This window comes from Protomyctophum bolini (genome assembly GCF_963924005.1).
Source record: "Protomyctophum bolini genome assembly, chromosome: 18".
In the NCBI taxonomy this organism is placed as follows: Eukaryota; Metazoa; Chordata; class Actinopteri; order Myctophiformes; family Myctophidae; genus Protomyctophum; species Protomyctophum bolini.
The window spans coordinates 8,731,309-8,753,351 of NC_137879.1; the positions used below are offsets into that span (position 1 = coordinate 8,731,309).

Sequence of the window (22,043 nt, forward strand, 5' to 3'; positions counted from 1 at the left end):
AGTCTGCTCATCCACTGTATGAGTGACGTCACCCCCGCCTCTCCCCAGCGGAGGGTTTCATGATATTAGTGCATTTAGCAGCACCGACTGTTGGACAATCACAACAAAACTGTCCCAGTGTCCCACATTGCTCGCTTTGATTTGTAGTTTGCTTTGCGTTTCACCTCGCTCACTCAAGGGGGCCGCTATGATTGCATTAATATAGCCGGCGGTGAGACTGTGTGTGCGACGTGCGTGCTTGCTCTGAGAGAGAGAGAGAGAGAGAGAGAGAGAGAGAGGGGGAGAGAGAGGGAGGGAGAGAGAGAGAGAGACAATATGGAATATTTAGAATGTAATAATTAGAACGCACGTGTGTCTATTTGTGAAACCTATTTTTAAAGTTGAAGGGGTTTTTTTATATATATATATATATATATATATATATATATATATTTGGTCCCGGATGGACACGTGCTACCCTCTAGTTTAGACTGATCCATACCGAATAGCTTGCATATTGTCTTAAGATTGGGGACTCGCTCAAGTCCAGGATGTACAGGCCATACGTTTGTGTACATCTGTCTTTGTGTCCTCCCAAAGAGGACGATACGATCTCCCACCATGGAACGGCACACATTATACAATACAAGGTCCCTTCCCCCTTGGGTTCAACCTTCTTCCAGGAGAATGTCTCTTGTTTTCAGTCGATCGTTATCGTAGCCACAAAATATGTACAGTTCTCTATTGTATGTAAATGAAGGTTGATAAAGGACAACAACGGGACCTGTTGCAGAAGGTGTGTTCAGCCAGTAGTTGGTATCTGTGTCAAAACACATAGCGATGATTTGATTGGCTGAGCACCCCATAGCGATGCTTTGATTGGCTGTACGTATTGAGGATAAAAAGTGAGGACAGAAAAGTGAGGACGCCAATTGTGATTGGCCGGAATGTGACGATGTATATGTATGATGATCTATTAAGAGATGTGATTCTGCTAATGGAACTGGCAAAAAAGTTCTGCGTTAATTTCCAGTTAATACTTTAATCGATTGCTCTATATCAGACAAAGTAGCTCAACAAACGTTTGAAACAAGCTACTGACAAAAAGGAAATATTTTAAAGCTTGTCGCATTGTGCTACTGAGAGATGCAATACATCAGTCCAGAAACATGCTGTGAAGTAAGAGGAAAACGACAGTGATTGCCGGGCAGTGGTACAGAACTAAACCATATTCTGGTAGACTGGGCCGGGTCAAGGGCTGAAGACGCTGCTGGAGATATATTATAGCAGTTCCCTCCATTACCCCTTTCAAGTGTGAGAAACCCAGTTATACTATTATTACCGAAGGAGACAAACTAAATAAAAACGGATAAAACAAAGCAGAGGTCAATAAAGACATGACGTGATGAGCCCCCTGGCCATGTTCAGGTACTGCTTCTGCTCCTTGCGTTTGGTCTCCCGGTTGTAGAAGTGCTTGAAGTTGGAGACTATGACGGGCACGGGGAGCGAGATGGTCAGCACGCCGGCGATGGCACAGAACGAGCCCACGATCTTTCCCCCGACGGTGGTGGGCACCATGTCGCCGTAGCCCACCGTAGTCATGGTGACGACGGCCCACCAGAAGGCCACCGGGATGCTGCTGAACTGGGAATCCGATTGGTTCGCCTCCGCGAAGTAGACGGCGCTGGAGAAGAGGATGACTCCGATGAAGATGAAGAAGACGAGCAGGGCCAGCTCGCGCACGCTGGCCCTCAGAGTCTGGCCCAGGATCTGGAGGCCCCGGGAGTGACGCGAGAGCTTGAAGATGCGGAACACGCGCACCATGCGGATGACGGAGGACGCCAGGCTGGCCTGCTGGCCCGCCTGGCTGTCTGCCTGCAGCTCCGCGCCCAGCCTGATGAAGTAGGGTACGATGGCCACCATGTCGATGATGTTCATGAAGTGGCCGAAAAACGCGGCTTTGCTGGGACAGGCGTAGAACCGGACCGTGAACTCAAAGATGAACCAGACGATGCAGAAGGTCTCCACCATGAAGAATGGATCTTTGAAGTAGGCGTATTTGTCCACGACGCCTTCGTGTCTTCGGAAGACCGGCAGCGTATCCAGGCAGATGCTGACGATGGAGACGAGTATCACCACGACGGAAATGGCGCCGAAGATGCGAGCGGGAACCGAGCTCTCCGGGTACTCGAAGAGAAGCCACAGCCGTCTCTTGAACTCGTCCTCTGGCATCGGCCGCTCCTCCTTCCTGACGAAGCCCTCGTCCTCTCTGAAGACGTCGATGGCGTCCTCGCCCAGCTCATAGAACCGGATCTCCTCGGAGAATGTGTCTAGGGTCACGTTGGCTGGCCGGTGTAACCTCCCTCCCGACTGGTAGTAATACAGGATGGCGTCAAAACTCGGCCGGTTCCGGTCTATAAAGTACTCGTTCCTGAGCGGATCGAAGTACCTCCTCCTCTTGTCGGGGTCCCCCAGCAGGGTCTCCGGGAACTGGGAGAGGGTCTTGAGCTGCGTCTCGAAGCGCAGGCCGGAGATGTTGATCACCACCCTCTCGTGGTCCTCTTCTGGATCATCATCAAACATAGTCCACGGTGACGTCATAGTGTAGGCCATGGGTGACGGAACCTGCCGCTTTCAGGCAGGGCGCTGCCAATGTAGCTGAATATTCACCCCCAAATAGGGAGGCTAAGATTTATGCTCATGCAACAAACTGTTCCATTGGACATAATGGTTAAATAGAGTTCTCTCCCGACATTGCCCTGTGATATATATCCATGAGTGATGTCATATGGTGAGGCCATCTGATCTGACGTGTATCCAAACGAAAGATAGGGGTAGGTTTACGATCATCGGATCCCTTGTGTACACATTTGTCAACAGACAATTTGTCTGTGAATATCTGCAAAACAGTTCCAACAAGAAACCTTAGTGACGACACAATGTCATGACAGATATCATGCGAGGATGTATTATTATTCGTAGTGTAAAACCAGGGGTCTTCAATGTTTTTCAGGCGAAGGACCCCTTAGCTGAGAAAGAGAATAGGCATAGCCTATATTGCATATTGTGTTCAATTGTGTTGCTTCCTCGTAGATAGCTTCATAGACTTGTGTGTGTGTGTGTGTGTGTGTGTGTGTGTGTGTGTGTGTGTGTGTGTGTGTTTTAAAGCGAATATTTTTAACTTAAATCTTCTTGGGGGTCCCTGGAACAACATATTGAGATGAGCATGGCGCCTGTCACAGACATGATGTCACAGACATGCGCAGAGCACGTTCAGTCAGGAATCCCAGTGCATCACTCAGCATCATATTCTCATTCACATGATTCACTTCATCCAATCACACACTCATTCCATCTTCATACCGGCTATTTAAACACAGCGCTGTGCTGTGAGCTTATAGATCGGCTATTTTCAGCAAGTGTAAAATCAATCATTAGGACGGCATCTAGACGGCCCTCCAAAAATGCATTTTAGTCGACTAAATCAACTGTAGATTTAGTCGACCAAAATCGTGTGATATTTAGTCGACTGAAACTAGTCTAAAACACTAAAACATTCCAGGTGACTCAATTATTCGAGAGACGTAATGAATGACTAAAACTAAAATCAAGGAGGACGAATGACGTAAAGCCCACAGACAGTTTTCTTGTGCATGTTGTTGTTCACCATACATGACCCCGGCCCACAGCCAATGTGAGCAAGAGCACGCAAGCGTGTAATCCTGTATGTGTGTGTGTGTGTGTGAGAGACCGAGATAAGTGTGCGAGAGAAAAAGTCGCACTCTGTACTCTATAAAACAGAGAGAGAGAGAGAGAGACGAATGGAGAGAGATGAATGAAACACACTACAGAGGGTGTGTGAGGGCGTGTGTGCGCGCACGCGTTTACACAAGCACGTTTCTCCTCAATAGAATGTGTCTGCGGAACCGAGATAGAGCGTGTGTGTGTGTGTGTGTGTGTGCCAGCGGCGGTGATATACGACTCGGTGCCACTTGCTCCACCCGTCAGACGCGTGGCTCTCTCTCTCTCTCTCTCTCTCTCTCTCTCTCTCTCTCTCTCTGCGTTCCAACTCAGGGGTGTGGAGGGAGATTATGTGGTTCTGGTTGGATTAATGTCAAATGGAATAGAAGCATAAAGCTAATCCTCTCAGCTCTTGTTCTGAGACACAAAGTAGCTTCATAAGGATTCCACAACTCTTTGCTCTCGTCAATTGAAAACACGCTGTGCTCTCTCTCTGTCTCGCGGGGAGGAGACTCGCCTCGCCGGGTGACTTCGTTCTCCTTCCAGCTTTTGTCAGCTCGGTGGAATGAATCTGCGTTGCTTTTTTCCTTTTATTTTGAACACCCTTTGATGTATTTTATTGTATTATTGTTTCAGCACACAACAGGGTTTTTTTTCCCCCCACTGTTGTCTTTATTAAACCTAGCGGCTAAGGCGCTGTGTATGAAACATCCATCCAGGCGGGCAAGCATGGTTTCACAATCAAGGGATACAGTGATTCAGTCCAAGACTAATACTTTACAGAGTTGTAAATAGTTGAGCACGGGCTGTCACGCACCAATCTATACACGTTGTAAGCTTATAGATTGGCAATCAGAACCCCCGTTATTGTCACAACACAGTTTTACAAGTAAAGAAAGTGGGTGAAGTTCGTTTTTGTGCATAGTTCCCATTGTGTCATTTTCTTTTGTCAAGGAGATCAAGGCAGGAAAAAAATTAAGCTCGAGCAAAGCTCTTAGCACAAACTGTACAAGTAAAAGGTTTCCCCTGTATGGGTCCTCATGTGCTTTCTCACATCATATATTGACAAGCCTTTGCTACAAAACTGTACAACTAAACGCCTTTCTTGTTCTTTTACCACAAACTGTACAAGTAAAAGCAGGTGAACGGCTATGTTGGGTGTGCGACACTACATGCAACTTATGTATGAACCAGGCCTCCCACTCATGTCCTCTCTCTACTGTATGTAAATGGTAAATGGTAAATGGTGCATTTATATAGCGCCTTTATCCAAGGCGCTTTACATAGATTGTGCATTACATTCACCCATTCATACACCGATGGCAGCGGAAACCATGCAAGGCACCAACTAGCACATCGGGAGCAATTAGGGGTTCAGTGTCTTGCTCAAGGACACTTCGACAGTAACTCTGGGGGAGCCCGGGTTCGAACTGGCAACCTTGCGGTTCCCATCCAGGCACTCTACCCCTGAGCCACCGCCGCCCCATGTACTGTATGAACCAGGCCTTCCACTCATGTCCTCTCTCTACTGTATGTACTGTATGAACCAGGCCTCCCACTCATGTCCTCTCTCTACTGTATGTACTGTATGAACCAGGCCTTCCACTCATGTCCTCTCTCTACTGTATGTACTGTATGAACCAGGCCTCCCACTCATGTCCTCTCTCTACTGTATGTACTGTATGAACCATGTCCTCTCTCTCTCTCTCTCTCTCTCTCGCCTGTCTCGTGTCTCCAGGGTCACCCGGCGTCTCTGAGGGTCCAGATCCAAGCAGAAGGTGAACGGCTGCTCCTGGACATGGTGAAAAATGAGTAAGTTATACTTACTTTATAAGTTATACTCTTCTCCCCTAACCCCTAACCTAATATACAGGTGTGATAGTACAATTCGGGAGTTTACGGGAGTTTGTTGGAGTTTCCTGTAATATACACATCCGTATTCCAAGATTTTTGCGCAGTGGACCCTATAGTGATTAAATTGTTTCAATTCAATGGTTGCTTGCAACTACATGCGTCTACAATGCATCTACTCGCAAACATTTTGTTGCAAATTTGTTTTTTTTGTGCAAGCTTTGTCATCGTTTTGTGACCAACATCTCACACACATGCATGGTACACACAAATACACACACACATGCATGCACACACTCACTCACTTACGCGCACACGTGCACGCACACACACACAGCCAAGGAATAGGAAATATCGTCCTTCACAATAACCACTAGTTTGGGGCAAGGCTCTGTTCATGTTCTGTTCTTTGCTATTCTTTTGTGTTTTCCGGGAACAAAGACTTGAAAGACACAAGGTTGCTGAATAAATCAGTCGGACACTAATGAAAGCCGGCATCTCCTTCCTTGTTCTTCCTCTCCTCTTCCTAACTTTTCCTCTGATGTATCGCCACGCCGTACCGTACGCCGTACGCAGTCTGAATGCGGAACTCACCTCACCTGCTCGCTCCGCATTCACCCATTTAGACCCGAGGATGATTGTAAAGACGCCGTCTGAATCTTAATGCCTCGTTTATACTACTTCACCGTGTACGACAACGTCCTATGCTGGAAAAAATAGCAGATATGCAAGCTCGCAGCGTGTCTCGTTCAAGATGCTGCTGCGAGCTTGCAGATCTGCTATTTTCGGGGTCTGACTAACTCCGTCATGTATGTTATATTAAGTATAAATGAGTCTCAGTCAAGTGACGTGGACACGTTTCCGGATCGAAAGGCATAACGACCCAGACGTTATCCCGGTCTGAATGGGTAAAATGATATTGTCAATATTGTCGTGTCATGGTGAGGGGGGTCAAGGCGGGGGGGATTGGCACGAGTGGAGCACCATTTGAAACACATTTGCAGCTTGATGGAGACCGGTTCCCGTCTGGCCCGAGTATTTTGTCTTCCTCACAATTCTTACTCGGTAGGGGGGGGGGGGGGCTTGGCGTGGCCGGCCTCGTCCTCAGACAACGTCTCTCTCTCTGGTCTGTGCCTCTGCGAGAGAGAAGAATGGGATGTTGTGATTGATGGATGCAATATGTTTTATATCTGGCTCTATCGCCACACACGAGCAGAGCTGTGAGAGAGAGAGGGAGGCAGGGGGAGGGAGGGAGAGGGAGGGAGGGAGAGAGAGGGAACTAGGGAGGGGAGGTTGTTTCTTATGCTTGTGCCAAGCCTGAAACTCACTCACTCTTGACTCTTTTTCCAGAGTCAAATATGCAAATTTCGAGCCGGGACGGGACGTCCCTTTCAGCACCAGCGGCCACAATTTTACGCTTTACCTGCTTTTGAAAATATTTCGATAGGAACTCAGTCAGTCACTCATTCATTTTCGATAACTTTCGGGGGCCCTTTATCTTTACATGCCTTCCTGTTTTTGCTGCAGGTGCGACCGACCGAACACCAGACACATATTTATATTAAGGCTGACTTTGCAGATTGTTCAAGTTATTCAACAGCCGCGTCCGTTCACACTAGTGTTGAGGAGTTGAAACGAGAGAGAGGTTTCTTTGCTCTCGGTATGAATATTTGATTTGGAGAAACCCAAAAAGAAAAGAACATTAGTGTCCCCGGTGATCAGGTGGAGCTCCAGGGTGGAGGTTGGACTTGGAACGGGACGGCGGGGGCCAAGTAGACTCCTCCATGCATGCATGCATCACCCCAGATGGGCCGCAGCCAAGACGGCCTGTCATCGTTGTCCCATTCCATTAACCCGTTCTGACCTGAGATCAGATTCTAAAAATGTCTTCTACATCCTGACAGTTTTCTGAAAAAGCTTTGTTTCTATGTCAGTCGTTCTTCGATTTTTTTCAAAAATAGCAGACCTACAAGCTCGTAGCGCGCCACTCGGTGGCGCGCTATGAGCTTGTAGATCTGCTATTTTTCAATAGCTAAAGCATAACATAATGCTATAACACCAAAAGGGGTTCCCGCCCAGAATGGGTTAAACGTACAGTCCGCAGTAGAACTTTAGCACGTTGAAACCGAGAAAGCATCTGCTGCGAGTCATTTTAGATTCAGCTTTTAAATATATATTATTTATAATGTGCTATGTTATTATAACGCATCATAAATTGTTCAGAAAACTAAACGGATTTAGAAGTTATTTTGTTGCTGTCGGGCAGAAATCATTTTCTTTCTTTGTTTATGTTTTAATATATTTGGGGGGCTTTTTGCCTTTTTGATAGATACACAGTAAGTTGACAGGAAACGGGGAGAGAGATGCGGGGGGGGGGGGGGCGGGGGGGGGGGAAGACACACAGCAAAGTTTGTCAGGATTGGGACTCGAACCCTTGAGACACTGTCATGCTGCATTACCAGCCAAGTTGAAGATACCCGTTTATTCTTTAGTAAATTAATTAACACCCTATCAAGTATAGGGCCTATACTTGATCATATTATTACAGCGTCTCACAAAAGACGATCCACGAAGCTTCGGAAAGCGTGGCGCGAAGCGACGTGTTTTGAGCTTGTCGATCTGTGCTACTTTTTGTCGCCATCTTTGAATTTTGAATCCTGAAAAAGCAACGGTTTTGGACATCATACGGTTTCCACCCGACAGAGGCCATGGCGTAGAGTCGGCCCTGCAGGTCTTTAGTGGGTTTACCCATTCTGGGCGGTAACCCCTTTTGGAGTTTAAGCGTTATGTTAGCTATTGAAAAATAGCAGATCTACAAGCTCATAGCGCGCCACTCGGTGGCGAGCTTGTAGATCTGCTATTTTTGAATAATCTTGAAAATGTGCCTCAAATTTTTGAATATACATTTTTTTTCATCTTTGCTTCCGCTGCAGGGTTCCCGAAACAACATTATTTTCAGATGTGGGTCGGCGGGCCAATTACATAATAATTGTTGGGGTCCTTGACATGAAATAGGTTGAGAACCACTGATATAGAAACATAGGTTTTTCATTTAGAAGAATGTCCTCGGGTCTTAATGGGTTAAGACTAGCACAGCCAACAGGAACATGAAGTCCATGCAGGATAAGGTCAGTTCGGGACTTCCTAATGAGCTCTTCCCGATGGGAAAACACTGTCATAAATAATGCGGCTCGTCAAGCGTTCCCGAATCCCAATCTGACATGAGGATTTACTAATTGTAACAGAGAGAACGAGGCCTAATGACTGGCACTGGACGTGTGAGTGCTGTTGGGAAGAATTTATTTTTCGATTCTCAGCACATTTTTTTTGGACCTGGTTCAGCTCTGTCAGAGTAGTCTGGTCTGCCCTAGCCGAGAGGTTCAGAGGCTAAACAAAGTGGTTACTGGGCAGTAATTAAAAATCTTTACTCGAGTACTAGTAGTAGTTTGAGGTGCTATTTTATTTTCAATTCTATACTTCTACTCCCAATACGTCAAATAATGTATTTTTGTATTTCTTTTACTGCAGTAGAAGCTCCTACACTTGACTCCACTTACACAAAGACAGCTTTAGTTTCTACTTACTTTGCAGATTTTGCTTATTATTATTATTACAAAACATACATCAACAACTTGGGCTATCCGGAAATTGCCGATCGGTTGTTTTTGAAAACGTTTGGACAAAATGTGTGAAATGGCCCATTCTCAAAATGAGCATATTTACCTTGGCAACTCTCATTTTGATGCCCCAAAACCATCGGTTTACGACTTTTAACACAGGACATCATCTATACCCGGCGGTAACAGCGGTATTTGTGCATTGTGGTGACGTGACAAAGGACATGATATGACAGTCACGTTGAGTGAGGTTGTTGGTGTGTGTGTGTGTGTGTGTGCGGGGTGGGTGGGTGGGGGACGGGGGGTGTGTGACAGAGCCAGCTCTGAACGTCAACATTATGTATTGTTCACACGCGGAGCGATGGCTCCAGTCTGAGGTCGCTGGCAGGACGTCTCGGTGTTGGCTGATGAAGTCCAGTTGTTCAAACACCCAGAACACGTCTGGGGGGAGGATGTAAAAACCATGGACCCCTAAAATGAAATGATTTGAATTAAAAACCCTAAGGTCTGTTTTTTGTTTTGTATTTTTTTTCCGTGCTCGCTCGGCTCTCTCCACCGGGTTCTCTGTTAGTTAATCAATATTTCTGGCAGGGCGAACTATACGATGAGAGAGAGGGCTGCGCCGCACAATTGAACATGACGTTCGCTTCACGGCGTTCGGCTCAGTCGTGACTCAATTCGTATGTTTTAACCTAATTGGGTGTAACAGAGGTAGCCTATTATAGGGGAGGCCATTTCCATTGTAATAATATTCCAGAGTGCCTTTGAATCCCCATATCTCCTTCGGGAAAACATTAACGTCTTCATCTGTCCTGAATGTTTTGTTTACTTACCGACTCCTTTGACAAATAGTCTTCATCAGTGCTGATGGAATTCACTTAGTGTGAACATTATGTACAAAACCTTCATTTTGCCGTAATTGAAAACATTAATCCATTTTGTTTTTGTACTTAACCCATTTTGACCTAAGAAAAATGTCTTTTAGTTTTCAGTTTTCTGAAAAAGCTATGTTTCTGTCAGTCGTTCTTTGATTTTTCAAAAATAGCAGACCTATAGCAGAGCTATATTTCAATAGCTAAAGCATAAGACCAAAAGGTTTCCCGCCCAAGATGGGTTAAAAATAATTCAAATGTTCACAATACATCACGCGACAGCTTAATGCTTAGTGGAATTACATTTGAGTGTTTTTTTCTAGTCTGTAATGCCTATTCTTTGCTCTGTTGTTTAGGCTCACAATGCGTCGCAGATGCGGGTGGTGGTGACGCCATCGTATACCAAATTATAAATCTGTCTCGTTGAGTTTACAATGTAGGAGTTTATAATGTATTGATGATGTGGAGAAAAGGCTAATGATAACGGGCGCAGCTGTTCGATGGGATACTTATCCAGCGACAAAAGCAATTACATTATGCAGTTAAATGACAAAATGCACACGTTGATATTGTCACTGTTGGATGTTCACGATCCTTTGAAATCCCTTCATAAATGACACTTCCTTAACCCATTTTGGGCAGGAACCCCTTTTTCGTGCATTACGTTAGCTTTAGCTATTGAAAAATAGCGGTTCTAAAAGCACGTGGCGTGCTATTTTTGAAAAGTCGTGAAAATGAGTCACAAATCTTTGAATATATATTTCAGAGCGAACATTTTAAACTAAAATATTGGCTTCTGGGGGGGTCCCTGGAACTACATATTTTGAGATGGGGGTCCGTGGCCCAACCTTGACATGAAAAAGGTTGACCACCACTGACATACTGTAGTTACTGTAATTTCCCAATTTTTGGGGGATATTGAAGCCTTTTTTTTTTATCGACCTCAGTCCAACATGGGTTAATGTCCTTTTCACAGTCTAGAACAGAACATGATGTACAGTCACAGTGCTGTGCCGGGCTTTACAGTAGTTTGTTTGGACTGTCTAAGTAGAATCTAGGTGGACTAACATTTATGTAGGAATGTCCATACATATATAAGCACAGATGTCATGAAATCCATGCATGCTGAAATTCCAGGCCTTTCTTTTCCGATGTTTACATTGCCATCCAGAGAGTGGATATTTAATTTGTGCCAGTGTACCGTTGACTGCAGGTATTTGAGCTGAACATTGAAAGATGTGAAAAGATACGCTTCCTCAGAACATTGCTTTAATACACTCGGGGTGATTGTGAATATTCTTCTGACTATTGTGACGTCCGTCACCCGTTACTTGTTCAAGGTTCAAGGTTCTTTATTATTTGAAATTTGTCTTAGACAAAGGGCCCGCATGCAAGCGTAGCCCTTATGTCCAAAGAATGCGACCGCCTTGTTCAGAGGCCGGGTCAACTCTGTGCATAGAAAGCATAGAGAAGAGTAAAAGGTATTTCTTGCATAGTTTGATTTAAATGCCTTTTTTAAGTCAGCCAGCTACATTTGCGGGCTTCAGGCAAGTGCGCCAGCAGGTTACAAGTAAAGAAATGGGCACTTTGTGGACTTAAAGGAAGTCCATAAAAGACCGCCTGCCGACGTCTGGACTATTCATCCTCAATCATGCCCCTCGTTTCAGTTCTGGGGCTTTTTTTTTTTACCTTGTAGTGAGTCCTGGTAGCACTTAAACTGACTGAATTCCATAAAATCTTGAAATATTACATTTTCTGATGCAACGTGCGCTGGTATTGATTACCAACAGATGTTTAATACTTGTTCTCGCACCTGTTTTATTGCAAACTATATCCCAAAACAACCGATATATAGTAGGCACACAATTTTGTGCTATTATAGTTTTGTCGAAAAGGGCTGGTTCTGTTGCTGGAAGGCAATACTGACCTCTGACCTATTCTGATAATCAATATCCGCCAATAATCAATGATTCAGAGCGATTCTAAACTAACAGCACACACATAATAGTGTGATATAATGAGGAGCAGCAAAAAGGTCTTGGCCCTGAATGCGTTCACACTCCCATTCTGCTTATTTTCTAAGCTCTATAAGCTCCTGTTATCCACACTACTATTATGTAAAAAAGAAATGAAGAAAGGACATCTGCAGCATATGGTACAGTAGATATGTTGCAAAATAGGAGGCCTTGTTGATTTGATTTCAGCTCTCATAATCTTTGAACCCGTAACCTGTACTGTACACCGACCGCACACACACACACACACACACACGCAATCAGAAGTTTGCAGTCACACAAAGAGGGAAAGAAATCAGACCTTGGCGGTTGCACAAGATTTGATTTTATTCTTTGTGACTTCAAATGTCGATTTGCGTATGTAATGAATATTTTATGGAAGTGCAAATTTCACTGTTCAGATCGCATTTTTTCCCGAGTGCTCAAATCAAACCTATACAAGCTCTTGAATTTTGCAGCACATCTACCTTCATAATACAAGTCACTCTACAGTATGTCCTTTACATCTACCTTCATAATACAAGTCTACCGCTGTGGTTCCCAAAGTGGGGTCCGGGGACCCCCAGGGGTCCTTGAGGGAGTTCCAGGGGGGACCCAGCTAAATGATAATTTGGACCAAATGGACTCTTATGGGTCCATTTGGTTCCATTTGTACACTCTCAGAGTTAGATTAGCATTGATTTTACAATATAAATAAGGGTCCCAGTGATAGAAATGTCATTAAATGGGGGGTCCGTAGACTATAATGCATGTCAAACTGGGGGTCCTTGAAATGAAACGGGTTGAGAATCACCGCTAGAGGAGTCAAAATCTTCTCTTATTGGGATCCCTGTCATATTTTTTTCAAATGGTGGTCTAATGAGTGTCAATTTGGGGTCCTTGACATGAAAAAGTTTGGGAACCAGTGGTCTACAGTATGTGCTTTACATCTACCTTCATATACATAGTCTACAGTATGTCCTTCCAGTTTTCATCTTTACATAACCACTGCAGGAGAAGAGCATAGAGCTAAAGGACAGCAGAGTAAGGACCTGAGGCTCATTTAGTCCATTCTGACCTGAGATCAGATTCTAAAAAAAAGTCTTCTACATCCTGACCGTTTTCTGAAAAAGCTATGTTTCTATGTCAGTGGTTCTTCGATTTTTCAAAAATAGCAGACCTACAAGCTCGTAGGAAGCTCTATGAGCTTGTAGATCTGCTATTTTTCAATAGCTAAAGCATAACGTAATGCTAAAACCAAAAGGGGTTCCCTGCCCAAAATGGGTTAGTCCCAAAGATGTCTGGGAAAATATCCTTTGATCAATGCAGCAACCGTGGTTGTTCCCTCCACAGGGAGGTCCTTCACGGTAACCCAGACACTTTAGGTCGTGCATCAACCCTCGGGTTTAGCCTCTCTGTCCTTTTGGGGGCTTTTTGCCACAATTCATATTCATACTGTACAAATGCAGTGCACTGACTGCACTCATCCAGCCACAGGGCTGGAATAGATGCCATTTTGTTTGAATTATTATTATTATTATTTGTTTGAATTATCCCATTTTGGGCGGGAACCCCTTTTGGTGTTAGCATCATGTCATGCTTTAGCTATTGAAAAATAGCAGATCTACAAGCTCATAGCGCGCCACCGAGTGGCGCGCTACAGGGTTGTAGGTCTGCTATTTTTGAAAAATCGAAAGTGACTGACATAGAAACATAGCTTTTTCAGAAAACGGTCAGGATGTAGAAGACATTTTTAGAATCTGATCTCAGGTCAAAATGGGTTATTCATCATTGATATGACAACCTCCTATACGCTATACTAGAGTTCAGTCTAGCCACAACACCAACTCTGGACTCACTGAACCGCTGCCCTCTTCACAACACCCTGTCTTAGCATCACTGTCTTGGTTGACGACCAGAAATGATTACCGGGTGATTTAAGACGGGCTCTTTAATGTTAGTATAATATAATATGAGCGTTAAAAGTGAAGAGGGTGCTCTATAAAATAACATATGGACGGTGCAACTGTGAACGGAGTTATACCGTTACCTTGAACTCACTGTCAGTACCTTAAAGCCATTGGATTTGCTGACATTGATTCGATACAGCAGGTAGTCATGTATGATATGATAACAGATGCATGAATACATGAATAATGAATGAATGAATGAAGCTAGGGTGGATGGATGGTCTCAGTAGTACAATTCCTGACCCCACCACCAACTCCCGACCTAGTTGAGGACTAGTGTTGTAGTACTCGAGTTCGGTCTCTGTCTCAAGTCCACATTTTCATTTACTCGGTCTCGTTTCGGTCTCGCCCATCATTTGACTCTGTCTTGACCTCGGTCTCAGATTCACATTAACATTACTAGAGAGCTGTATGGCGCTTATAGACAGCTGTCTTGTTAAGTACGTATAACGGAGCGCCAGCTGACTGCTCTCGTGGTCACGTACCGGTCAAGTATAACTACTACTGATACTGCTGACCACAGTATGAATCTGGTCTCGGCCTCGATTCGGACTGGACCCCCCCCCCCTCCTCCCACACTCGGCCTTGACTTGGACTCGCTCCACCCCCCTCGGGCTCGCTTTAGGTGTACTCGACTACGACACTATTGAGGATGGAGCACAGCGGCCTCCATCCCGACATCAGTCAGTCCTAAGGCGGGCCTGCTGGGCCTCTCTGTGGTTCTGGTCACTCCCCTGACCCCCCGGGGCAGTACTGTAACTGTACTGTAACCTGATAAGAGCTCTGCATTTGCACTCAAAATGTAGTCCCTGTAAAACAACCCGTTCCCATCTGATGATGAACACCAGATTCAGAATGCAAGGAAGGGCCGTAGCGATAGATGACTCATAATGTAAAACATTGCAGAAAGTAACTAGGTACAGTTTTCAATACTTTATACTTCTCTGTATCTCAGAGGCAAATGTTTTACTCCACTGCAATTATTTGAAAAATGTACCGTAGTTACTTTGTAAAACATACATTAACCCTAGACCTATATATATTTATCTCGCAACGGGTCGCTGTTGTGAGCTGCAATTTTTATACATGCATATGATATACAGTATATATATCCATATATTGCGATATTTTCAACATTGTGCATAATGTGCACTTTTACTTGTAGCATTTGTATATTTTGATTGATTGATTTGAGTATTTCTGCATTGTGATATTGCTTTAACTTCCACCACTGAGGGTGTGGATTGTCTTGCCTGCTGCTTTCAGGTCTCTGTGTCACACTCTGGTTAAGACAGAACAGCTGCATTAGCAACACAACAGCCACCCTGTACAGTCACATCCCCCTGACCCTATCACATCTACACGGAGTCAGTGACACCAGCTTGTTGTGACTAGAGATGCATGCCAGTTCAAATCGCATTTGGGAAAATCTGGGCTGGGCGGAGAAGTGCACAAGGCTCCATCTTCAACTTATACCATCAAGATGTTGACAAAAAAACACAGAGGCCAAACCGAGGTGCTCATAGGAGATAAACATCACACTCGTATAAGTGTGATGAACCACTGAGGCAGTGGTGCAGCGGTAGAGTGGTCGGTAAAGCGGCCGGAATGGAACCGTGAGGGTCCCAGTTTTGATCCCGGGCTCCCCCAGAGTTGGTGTCGAAGTGTCCATGAGCAAGAAGAACCCCGAATTGCTCCCGATGTGCATGTTGGTGCCTTGCAGGGAAATCTACAGTATGTAAAGCGCTTTTACCATTTGCTGAGGGGCGCCCACTGTGGCTGTCACATAAAGCAAACATTAAGTCCATAGACTTGGCTGCCACATGATGGATGTCATTTCTGAAAGCCAGACAGACGCTGGAGGAGGGGCTCGCGCCCCTCAAAGAATTTGTATCGAAGGATCAGCGGGAGTGTATAGACTTAAAAGGGGCGAGTAGATCCAGGCATTTACAAAATGTGGAGGAGTAAAGTTAAAACAGATTTTAACGTATGAAGAATTCCAACATTTTTAAGTTATGTTATGGGATCGGGTGGAATATACTACCATAAAGAAAGCTTGTGGGCAACAAGGCACCCCCTGTTCCAGCTGTAAGACTATAGGGGGTAAATGGTGCATTTATATAGCGCCTTTTATTCAAGGTGCTTTACATAGAATGTGCATTACATTCACACATTCATACACATGCAGCGGAAGCCATGCAAGGTACCAACCAGCACATCGGGAGCAAATTTGGGGTTCAGTGTCTTGCCCAAGGACACTTCGACACTGACCGCTGACCCACGGATCATGGGACGATCATCATGGCTCTACCTCCTGAGCCACAGTCGCCTTGGGGGGGGGGGGGGGCTGTCTCCATGCCATCAACTCCTTCACAATGGATGAGTCTTTTCCTCTCTGCGGGGACCCAGGGGACGCCTCGCTGAAGGTAAACTGTGAGGAGTGAATATGGGCCCATTATACCCTAGAGTTTCCAGAGACCGCGGAGCGAGCGAGTGAGAGAGCGAGCCCCATTGCTCTACGGTTTGATTCCAGCCGTCTGCGTAAGTACTTCACAGCGGAGGGGAAACGGAGAGAGAGAGCAATGTCTCTAACAGCTGGAGGGCTGGAGACGCCAGCAGAGCATCTGGAAAAAAGGCCTCGGAGTGAAGAGAGAGAGAGAGGGAGAGAGAGGGAGAGAGAGATGGGGAGAGAGAGAGAGAGGGGGGAAGCCCCGATGACCCGGAGGAAAGCCAGGAGAAAGTGAACGCTGGGTGTGTGTGTGTGGGGGCATCTGGAGAGGCTGGGAGAGGAGAGGGTTGGTACGATGAGAAGGGAGGATGGAGGGAGCACAGTCCGGAAGACCTGAGACCAGATTATAAAACAGATAATTCTTCTAAATCCTGACATTTTTCTGAAAAACGTAATCAGTGGTGCTCAAACCTGTTGTCAAGGACCCCCAGAATGATCTGTATTTGGCCGCGGACCCCCCCACCTGAAAATAGTTTTGTTCCAGGAACAAAGACGCAAATATTTGAGTTAAAAACATTTGCTGTGAAGTGTGAAGTGAGGGGCGCTCTTATCATCGTACATCATCATGACGTAACATGTCGATTTGCTCAGACACATCAACGTAAATTATCCTTTCATTGTCAATGGCAAATGTGACACGAGCTAGGACAAAAAGCTAGTATATAGGAGGGGCTAGTGTATTAATGAGTTCATGCACGAATGAGTTAAGGTGAATGAGTTAAGGTTGCACGAAAGCAGACACGCAGAGGCACGCAGACACACGCAGAGGCACGCAGACACACGCGGAGGCACGCATAGGTTTTGCGCGACACTGGTGGACGAGCGGTTTCTGTTCTCCATCCATCCCGCATGTATGCTCGGGGAGTCTTTTCCAAGGGCTTTCCATCCACACGGTGTTAACCAGGTCCTTTCTAATTAATTAGGAATGTCAAGCGCCACGTCGGCCTCATTAATTACCGCTCTGAGCGCTGAGCAGGGAAATAATTGGAGATTCTCAGAAGGTAATTCAGAGAAAGGCCGGAAAGGCTCTGTCGAAAAACATTTGCGTTTTTATTTTTTGAAGAGAGCTAGTTAAAAGGGCCCAGGCTCTGGACAGAGATGAACCACATGCATGTTTCCAAAGACTCGTCTTTGAAAACGAATGAATTACAGTATATACTGTATAATATCATGCGGGCCTCGCAGCCAGAGAGGAAACAAGAAGGGTACAAAGGCCAGAGTTAACCTCGCTGCATCCTTCTCCTGGTAATAAGGTCTCCGTGTTAAGAATGGGAGCATGCGGGCGCATTAGAATTCGGCTGACGAGAGGGAATTTATTGAGCGTGTGTTCGTGTGTGCGGGGGAAAAGCGAGCAGGCCTACATGTATGTACAATATTCACGTACTGCATGTGCGTGTAACCCATTTCAATGTGAGCGTTCACCTTTAGTGCTAAGGTATAGCCTCCCGAGCTGCTTCTGTCCTCCCAGGAAACCTCAGTCACACAACAATACATGGGCGACAATACACCTTCCTACCTGTCTGTGACCTTCACAGTGACGCCATTTATTATCCCTGTACCGTACCAGCCCTTTGTTTCAGGGGTCGGTGTTTAAGCTCCCGCCACTGAACACGTTCAAGGTTCAAGGTCTTTATTAATGTCCCAGAAGGGCAATTATAGGTTTACAGCAAGAGTAGTGGTTTAAAACATACAAACAATACAGGACGACAACAACAGACATGAGACACCATATAGCATAAACAGAGGTCTGGGTCTGCATCTAGTGCAGGTATAGAATCAGAGATAAAACAATATTCAGAGAAAGTGCTAGGATATAAAGTCGAGGAATGAAAAGAAAACAAGTGGATGTTATGTGGATGTTAGGGATGTTATGTGGATGTTATTTCTACACCACTCGGAGAAGCACGGTGAAAGTGAAGGCTTTTTACAAGTCCTCCTCTTGTCACTCTCACAGTCTCTACCGGTCCTTTTCATTCCTCGACTCCTTATTATCCTCGTCCTCCGTCCTCAATTCTTCCTCCTCGTAGTGCTGTCTCTGTCTCCCTGCTAGCTGCAGTACCTCCCTGCTCCTCCTCTTCAAGTCATTTTGGGCCCTCGGCCAAGCTTGTCACTTTGGGGAACAGTTTTTTTTTTGGAACAGTCTCATTATAAGAGGATGTAATTCACCTTGTTAAGCAGAGAGGAGTCTAGTGCTGCCCAAGAGCAAACACTTTTACAATTGGGCGAGGGTTAATGTGAAAGCCATTATGAAACACTTGGAGCCCAGCAATCTTTCTTTTTTTTTTAAACTGAAAGCGTGCTTATTTAATTTCTGACAAGAGGATTTGAAAGACTCCTTGTCTTACTCCTGGCTTAATGTCTACAATGTTCAACATACTGCGGCAGCCACGAGGACAAATTACTCCAGACAGGGAGGGAGTGATATATATTTTATTTGTTATTTGCGTATCATCTTTGGCCTGTTGTTCTGCTCAGCTCCATATTGACCCTGGTGAGCAGCCTTCCTGTCCACATTTTTCTTTAGAGGAGACACGAGGGCGTCTTCTTTGAGACGAGATGCACGTTTGGGGCCGGGGGGGGGGGGGGGTCTCTGCTCTGCTCTGCTCTGCTTTATTAACAGTTTGTAGAATTCTGACCTGAGATCAGATTCTAAAAATGTCTTCTACATCCTGACAGTTTTCTGAAAAAGATATGTTTCTATGGCAGTCATTCTTCGATTTAAAAGAAATAGCAGACCTACAAGCTCGTAGCGCGCCACTCGGTGGCGCGCTACGAGCTTGTAGATCTGCTATTTTTCAATAGCTAAAGCATAAATGGGATAAGCAAAGGGAAATACTGTTCAATACAAGGCCTGCTAAGAGGATTTTAAAAAACAACCATGATGGCACTATAGGCTTGTTTCCATTATTTGGGGCCCTCCATTTTCAATTCATAAGAACATTTTAATGACATGACAAATATACACTACCATGCAACGTTTTGATATGCAGTCACCCGTACAGTAAGTGCTCTTTGAGGGCAGTTTGGAAGTAATTGACATTACTTTATGACCGTTGGTAGGGCGTACGTGGCATGGGTAGTGAAATGAATTTAACCCATTTTGGGGCGGGAACCCCTTTTGGTGTTGCATTATGTAATGCTTTAGTTATTGAAAAATAGCAGACCTACAAGCTCATAGCACGCCACCGAGTGGCGCGCTACGAGCTTGTAGGTCTGCTACTTTTGAAAAATCGAAGAACGACTGACATAGAAACAGCTTTTTCAGAAAACTGTCAGGATTCAGAAGACATTTGCAGAATCGTTCCCAGGTCAAAATGGGTTAACCCCTTGTTTGAGCCGAATCTGGGTTGAACGTGCATGATTTGTGGAACCCCCTCCCTCCTGTATAGACTCTGATCTATAACAGGATGTCAGCTGGACATCCGTAAAAACACACGACGTAAACTCTGTGACGGCCTGCGTGTTGTTGTGTGAGCGTCTGGTTCCCGTCCAGCGCTCTACGGTGTTATTGGTGTTGAACAGCGGAGAGATAGATGAGACCCACGGTGATAATCCTCCAGCCAGCACAGCCCAGCCAGGCCTGCATGTCATGTCCTCCTGCTCTGCTCTCTGTCCAGGGAGATGATCCTAATGAGCGTGCATGGCATGCCTGCACGCCTGTGTACTTAACTCATTCTGACCTGAGATCAGATTCTAAAAATGTCTTCTGAATCTCGACTGTTTTCTTGAAAAAGCTATGTTTCTGTGTCAGTCGTTCTTCGATTTTTCAAAAAATAGCAGACCTACAAGCTCATAGCGCGCCACTCGGTGGCGCGCTATGAGTTTGTAGATCTGCTATTTTTCAATAGCTAAAACATAACGTAATGCTAACATGCCAAAAGGGGGTTCCCGCCCCAAAATGGGTTAATAATACTAATACTTTCTCAAAATGTCCACGCAAGTCGGAATTTGAGAAATGGACGTTGCGGGAGGACCGTGTTCTCCTCAGGTCCTCTCAGGAGAGAAGGAGTTAGTTAAGCTTATTACTGTTACATTTGGGGAAAAGATTCCGTTTAGGGGGTTGGTTTAGGAGGATTAGGTAGCCTATTTAGAGGAACTATTTTCGGCTTCAGGATTAGGGTTTAAAATGGGGCAAAAAAATAAATAAATCAAATTGCATTCCTGAAATCACCATACTAAAAAATATTGATGTCCTCAACAAGTACAGTGATATACTCGCCTCTCCCTGCATATACTGCAACACATGCACAAGTCTTTGTGTGTATGCGTGCAACGAGCGCGCGCGAACGTGCAAACGTGCTTAGATACGTGACATTTTGGCTGTGTTTAACCCATTTTGGGCGGGAACCCCTTTTTTGTGTTAGCTTTATGTTATTCTTTACAGTAGCTATTGAAAAATAGCAGATCTACAACGAGCTTGTAGGTCTGCTCTTTTTGAAAAATCGTGAAAATGCGCCTCAAATTTGGAATATATATTTTCTGAACAAACGTTTTTAACTCAAATCTTTGCTTCTGGGGAGGGTCCCTGGAACAACATATTTTCAGATGGGGGTCGGAGGCCAATTACAGATCATTTTTGGGGTCCTTGACATGAAATATTGAGTGATATATAGGCCTAGAAACATAGGTATTTCAGAAAACTGTCAGGATTTAGAAGACATTTTTTTCAGGCCTAAATGGGTTAAAGCCTCCGTCCACGGATTGACTCCAGAAGATGGATGGTCATGAAGCATGCACGGCCCCTTGTGCTCCGAGCTACGGAGAATTACATGACGAGCAGCAGAGGAGAGAGCAGGCTGAACAACACCCAGCTGACAAGCCCCCCGGCCACCTCTCCTCTCTCTCCGTGGCTCCATCAGCCCTTTCCCCCCGAAAAGGGACTCGGGGATATGAGAGAGCGTGCTCGCTCGCTCGCCGCCTTGAAGTGCCTTCCCCAGCTGCACGCTGCACTCCTCCTCCTCCTCCTCCTCCTCCTCCTCCTCCTCCTCCTCCGCTATACGGCCGCTTGCTCAGCTGATGCGCCCGCAGGCCACGAAGACCTGAACCGATCCTTTAATGCCTCGCAAGTTCGCAACGGCTGTGCCCGAGGGGACTCTCTAGTCTACACCCACAGAGAGGCACAGATGAAGGAAGGCTCAGCCTTCAGCAGATGTCTCCACTATAGCCCTGAACTGTGTTGCCTCCATCTGCATGCACGGCTGCAGGACGTTTTTAACAAGACGCCCCCGGCCGGGGTCAGGTCGCAGAGGTCAGCGGCGTGGTATCGACCTAGCTTATGACAGTCCATACATTCTAAATGCGTTCTCTATGCAGGCTCCATGTCTCTATACAACACCATGTGACACTAGTCTGGTTACCGAGGAAACACCAAACCTTGAGCTGAAAAGTCATACAGGTGTTTCGGGGCGTGACTGAATCCTCCATTACTTCGTCGGGTCAAACAACACGGCTTTCACCATTGTAAGCCAGACCGAATCAGCCCCGCGACAGTGTTGTGTGATATTAGTCTG

The 22,043-nt window shown here is 45.5% G+C and overlaps 2 protein-coding genes across 2 annotated transcripts in view; one reads left to right on the forward strand and one right to left on the reverse strand.

Annotated features, from left to right (window-relative positions):
• The window catches only part of adam12a (ADAM metallopeptidase domain 12a), a 170,606-nt gene that overhangs the window by 24,953 nt on the left and 123,610 nt on the right, over positions 1-22,043 (forward strand). Inside the window, exon 3 of the mRNA XM_080789705.1 lies at positions 5,459-5,532. Within this exon, the coding sequence (XP_080645831.1) occupies positions 5,459-5,532 (74 nt within the window). The remainder of the gene's footprint in view (positions 1-5,458; positions 5,533-22,043) is intronic.
• On the reverse strand, positions 1,366-2,562 carry LOC308333056 (potassium voltage-gated channel subfamily A member 2-like; the record flags this gene model as incomplete). The annotated part of the gene is made up of 1 exon (XM_080789253.1): positions 1,366-2,562. One exon carries the CDS (start codon positions 2,560-2,562, stop codon positions 1,366-1,368), a length of 1,197 nt encoding a protein of 398 aa, XP_080645379.1.